A 6,373-nucleotide genomic window follows, 5' to 3' on the forward strand; every position below is an offset into this window, starting at 1 on the left:
AAAGCGCTGGCTACAAAAACACATTTACATGGAGTTTTCCTGAATTTCCTGCACAATACATTTAACCCAGTCTCTATCTGTTGTTCACAGGAGAACGAGAAGATCTATAACAGTGCTGTCCAATTATAATGAGCCTGAGGGCCATAACCGTCTTTACTGGTAAGGTGGAGGGCCGCAGCTAATAATAATAATAATAATAATAATAATAATAATAATAATAATAAAAATATTACACTACAGAAGAAAATATATAAAAAATATATTTGAAATATTACATACCTGTTCAATGTGACTAATGTACAGGGTGACTAGCAGCGTTTACAAGGGCTCTTGTTGTAAAAGATGTAACCCGCGGAAGATGTAAAAAGATAAGAATCTCCAAGGCAGATTCTTTACAATTTTCACGGTGGGAAATGCACTTTCACACAGATAAGTACTACCAAACATTGACACTATTTTCCGGCACCAACTCACAAAACTTAGGAAAACGTTTGTTAGAAAGTACCTGAAAAATCTACTCCTTTCTTTGTTATTGTCTGAAAGAATGGATCAGCCTGAAGGTCACAAAGTTCGAGTTGTAAGTTTGAAAAGTTTGAAGGATGTTCTTCGATGTCTATTGTCACTGGATTAATAAATAATACAATATCGTTTTTTTTTTATTTTTAGTTTGTCAAAATCAGAATCTCGCATTAAATCCATTCGTTATACTCTCGATGTCTCTACAGAACTCAGAAAAATTAAATGATTCCTTTTCAAAATCTAATGTCAGACGATTGCAACTTGGAAAGTATGCTAAATTGTGTTTATCACAAGAAGTGGTGTATTTATAGCACGCTATGGTTTCTAGGCAAAGTTCGAGGAAGAGTTGGTCTAACTTTAAAAGCTAGATCAAATATATATTCGTTCATTGAAGTAATCGTAGTAGCTTTCAGCAACGATTACATTACCGACTCCAGTGTTGCCGTGGAGGCCCGAGCCTTTTTGTTGTATAGAAGCGCTAAATGGATGCCTTATTCCGAAAGAAGAGTGGAAACATTAAACGAATGAATGAATATAAATTAAAATATTATCAGTTATAACAATCGTAAGTCATGAAAGCTTTGTGGGCTGCAGAAAATGGTTTGGCGGGCCGCATGCGGCCCGCGGGCCGCCATTTGGACAGCCCTGATCTATAACATCTGATTTCAAAAACTTTCCATCTATAGCTCTACCATTTGCGACATATGCGGTTTTCCACTTTGACGTTTTCGTTTCTGCACCTCCCGTTTGATACTCACATTCTTTTTGGAATTCAGTTCGCGTTTAACATTTCTTCACTACTATCCCCTACCAGTAGCACAAAAATCATTTAGCAACACAAACACAGTTCCAGCAATGCTACCGATACGTTTATGGTCCAAATGTTGGTGCTGTAAAGGATATACAAATAAACGCGTAACTTTGCTCAGTCTTGCAACATCAAAATGAACTCTTTAGCACTTACTGAACAAACAATAGTTGAACATTGAAGCCCATCTCCGGTAAAAGGTCCATGATCAATTAAGCCATTGAGAATGCCAGAATTCCTTGGCAATTTTTGTTCTAGTTTATGTGTCGTACATCCCCTTCCCATTTGAAAATTTGAAGTTCAATCTAAGATAACGAACCTGGAGTTAGCCGCTGGTAATGTAGTGTTGTGTTTGACGTACCTATCTGGCCTCTAAGATATGCAGGGATAATTATTATCTGCCACGTAGCAATTATTTTGAGTGTTCTAATACCTTCGGTCCAATATATATACCTTCGGAAACGTGGTAGTCAAAAAAATAAGGACTATCCCAGTCTCTCTCTCCCCATATATATATATATATATATATATATATATATATATATATATATATATATATAGGGAGAGAGAGACTGGGATGGTCCTTATTGTTTTGACTACCACGTTTCCTCCGTCTTCCCTAAAATTGTTCCATATTAGACGCAAGTTTTCCATGAGAAAAATACACTCAATTGAAATGAAGTGAATTTTTGCGAGTTTTACGTCCCACCTTTATGCCGGTTGGGCTAGAGGAGACTGTGATGATTAGAAATGAATGAAACGGCGCAAGGAAGAAAGTGGGAGAAAACGAGAGAACAACGAGGAAAACCTACGAACAACGTGTTTGTCCACCACAATGTCCACACGGTGCAAACCGGAATCAAAACAAGGACACCAAGTACCGGCGGTGAACGCTTTAACACTGAGGCACCGATGGGTGGCATAAGGGTCGTATATTTTCTTATATAAAGCATTATCTTTAATCGCAATACCGCTCACTTATCTCAGAACCTGAAGTCCACTTTCCGCGAGCTTTTGCACTCTCCACACTTTTTAATGAGTTCACACATATTTCCCTTGATATAAGAATAGTTAATAATTTTGGTATTAATAATACTATTGTTATACGCGCCAATATTATATTTTAATTTTATTTACTTTTTCAACAGGATATGAAGTTCTGGCTCTGGAAAATCTTAATCTGTATGAGTTTGGATATGTACCTAAGAAATGCTGAACATTTAAGCATTCCTTCAATAGAGAATGATAAGCATTACGAATTATTAACGCGGTTACTTCTCACCGAGTTTGTAATAGAAAATTGCATAGTATTCTTCAAAGGAAGAAATGACTCTTACGAGAATAATGAGGTTACAGCTTACCTTAAGAAGAACTTGAAGTTGCCCATGTATTTAATTATTAATAAGTCATCTTCAGTAGAAGATACCAAACATTTGTTAATTGAATCAATGAATCAAAATTGTACCACGTTTATGATGACAACAAACAATGCGTGTGAGTCCTTTACAGCTATTTACGAAGCTTCTAAAGAAACAATTCAACGAAAATCAAGAACATTTTTCATCATTTCGAGGACAAATAAGATATTATTTGAGAATTATAAAAACTGCGAATGTGTGCGTTTTTTCCCATTCACATATATCTATATGGTACCAGATGATCATGAGTCGTGGGCCACATGTGATTCCTTTTTGATAACACATACACTTGGAGATGATTTGATGCCAAGAGACTTTCAACAAGTAAATGAATCTACAATAAAGTCTAAAAGTAATATTCAGGAGAAACTTTTGACTTTGAGTAGGATATCGCTAAGAATATTATTATATCCTTCCTTCCCATGGGCAATGTACTCTGGCGGCACGTACGACGGAATTGATTACAGAATACCCAGCTATTTGTTCCGACAGTATAATATTACACCAAATATAGAAATCGTTGAAACATGGGGAGAATTCTCAGATAATGAAACATCTGGAACGTTCTTTGGAAACCTAAAATCCACGAAGTATCATTTAGGTTCCCCTTCAGCGTTTGTTACGTATAATAGATACAAATATTATGATTATGCGAGAGCGCATGGTCAATCAGACCTCAAATTTCTCACTCCTGGACGAAAAGTAAAACAGAATTTGTGGTCAATATTTTCTCCATTCTCCGTTCAATTATGGTTGTCGGTGGTTGCAGTTGTAATACTGAATTCATTTGTATTGAATTTATTTTCTGTTCTTCATTACTTCATTACCAAGAACATTAAACAAGATCCCTATCTTCAGTACAGTTATTCCCTTTTGCAATCGATAAGCGTGATGATTGGATTTTCTGTTTCAAATGTACAATATGCCGTCATAAGACATATCATCATTTGGATGTTTATGACATCAACCCTCATGGTAACGGCCTATAGCTGTAACCTTGTGTCATTTCTTACGTTACCAATTTATGAACCTCCAGTCGATAGTTTGAAAGAACTTGCTGAAAGTGGTATGAAGTGGGAAAGTTACAATTACTGGACAAGTATACTTGCAGAATCTACAAATCCTTACGTGCAACAAATAGCTGCACGACGACTGAAAGACACTGGGGACTTGAACAGTGCAATAACCGAAAATCAAGTCGTAATTCCAGTTATCAGTTGCTTTGATGGATTAGCTTCTGGCGCTGACCTTTTAGACAATGATATCGCGAAATTTATGCATTTAATGCGTGAGAGCATATCACAACTCAGTTTCGCAACTATATTCCATAAAGTGTCACCTCTTGTAGAATTATTTAATCCTTTTGTTATGCGAATTACAGAATCCGGTTTACTTTATAACTGGGTCAGCGAATTAAGTGACATCATATCTTTTGATTCTGATATTGAGGAAAGTAAAGCAATATACGCATTCACTTTCAAAAACATTGGTGGTTCCTTCATTTTGTTACTAATTGGGTTAAGTGGAGCACTTATTGCTTTCATCACGGAAAATTTGATTAGTTTAACGATTAAGGCATGTAAGAAGAACGCATTTTACGTATGACTCATCGCTGTTGCTTTTTTATTCAACTTCAAATATTTTTGCATAAAGTGTATGATTCAAGGAACTGCTACCATGGTACAGGAAGTTATTATTTAAAGAAAATAACATCAATTATTTTCTCCGAATTATAAGTTAGGAAAGCATAAAATTGTAACATTTGTCAAATTATTACTATTATTACATACAGGCGAAAGGAATATATTTTAATGATTTTTCTGCTTAAGAGTAACCAACAGTTTCCAAAGCTAACTCTGCTGTTCTTAGACGTTATGTGTATTCTTTGTGGGTGAAAAATATTCGTTTTTATTCTTGGATACGAAGTAAATTGAGCAACAATGTTAATTTAGAAACATTGAATTTCAATTTAGAATCCTATAGAAAGGAATTTCAAACACGATAATTTTAGCAATCACCATTTACCATCCTTTGCGGAATTCAAAAAAACATTATTGCACATGCGTGTTATTTTAGTAAATGTCAGCATTTGAAGAAGACATCACAATCAGAAATTATTTGTCATATGATTACCTTTAAATGTTAAAGTAGTAAATATGGTTTCTTCCTATACTAATTGAGAGTAGAAATAGAACCTAATAATTAACACCTGACTCAGGGAATCGTTTAAACTTGCGTGTAAAGCATTTAATAAATGGGAAGTAAATGAATTTTGTTTTATAAACCATTATGTATTACAATATGAAATTTCTTCTTTATAACAAATTAGTTTACGCACTGTTGGAACGATATTTCTATAATAAGAAATTAGTGTATTATACCAGTGTAATATACAAATTTTTACTGTGCCTTATTGTTCATACTTCTATGTTCTTTTGCAGTTCATAACAAAAATAAATTGTAATTTACCTTAGACATAGGATTACTTTTAAATTCTAATTGAATGTGGAGAATCATAGTAAGTTTCATTGTAGAGAAAAATGGAGTAAACATATTCCTTAGATAGAAATAAATAAAAAATTCTCATTTACAACAAAACGATTTCTAGAAGATTACTGTTTGAACGTTATTTTTTAAAAATAAAACGCTTATTAATATTGATTTCAGAATTGTGAACAATTTTATCCTGTTCTATATTATGCAAAATTTCCCTAATTTATTACCCTAATACTCTAATATTACCCTAATAATCAAATTGCATACGAAATTCAAAATGAATATTAATTCTAGTAAAATTTTGTATGTAGCAAAATGAAGTTTTATTGGACGTTTTGTCTCGTTAATAGGTAATGGATTAATTACACAATCATTAACTATCGAATTCTCTTTTATCTACTTTTCAACCTACTTCAAAAAATAAGGATATTATAAACTTGACTCGTTTATGTATATGAAGTCAACAAGGTGATTTTTTTATTTTTATAAATAAACGTTTTCTCTTGTTATGTTGATGTATGTTTCTTAGTAATAAAATTCATGTATCAACTTGATCCACAGAATAGTATTATTTGTTTGGCTTTGGAAAGTAGACGTGTTTGTTTATATTTGGTTTAAATGAACAAACTGGAATATCATAGAAGTCTTTGTTTTGGATGGTTCATAGCGAACTAATTTTCATCAAAAGAATTTAAAGTTTGTAAGAATTCTTCTTTCTCGACAGTTAAAAACTGGATGGCTGAATTGAAACAGTTTCGTATTTCTGTTGAAGATGATCCACATGATCCACATGAAGACAAAACTTATGGCAACATGGAAAACCTGCTCAATATTATATTGATCTATCTTCGATTAGAGGCATATGAAGTTGCTCATGCCATTGGTTATATCACAGGAAGCAGTACGATACATTTTAATTAATTATTAATTATGAGAAATTTTTGTGCAATTGCTGAACGCTGATCGAAAATGTCTTTCTCAGTAATTTTTGGATCACTTTAAAAGAAATCCAATAGAGTTTCAGTTCCAATTTGTTATACTAAATGAGACTTCAGTTCACATCTAGACGTCGGAAGTGAAACAGCAATGCAATCAATCGGTAAACTTAGTGGTTCTACGCTAGAAAGATGAG

At 33.5% G+C, this 6,373-nt stretch overlaps 1 protein-coding gene across 1 annotated transcript; it reads left to right on the forward strand.

Annotated features, from left to right (window-relative positions):
• Positions 1-2,973: 2,973 nt before the first annotated feature.
• LOC145661871 (uncharacterized) lies at positions 2,974-6,162 on the forward strand. Its single transcript, XM_081727212.1, has 2 exons — positions 2,974-4,324; positions 5,966-6,162. The coding sequence occupies exons 1-2, from the start codon at positions 2,974-2,976 to the stop codon at positions 6,160-6,162; spliced, it is 1,548 nt and encodes a 515-aa protein (XP_081583338.1).
• Positions 6,163-6,373: the final 211 nt, after the last annotated feature.

Source organism: Thermobia domestica, chromosome 10, assembly GCF_964235325.1.
Source record: "Thermobia domestica chromosome 10, izTheDome1.hap1.1, whole genome shotgun sequence".
NCBI classification, from domain to species: Eukaryota; Metazoa; Arthropoda; class Insecta; order Zygentoma; family Lepismatidae; genus Thermobia; species Thermobia domestica.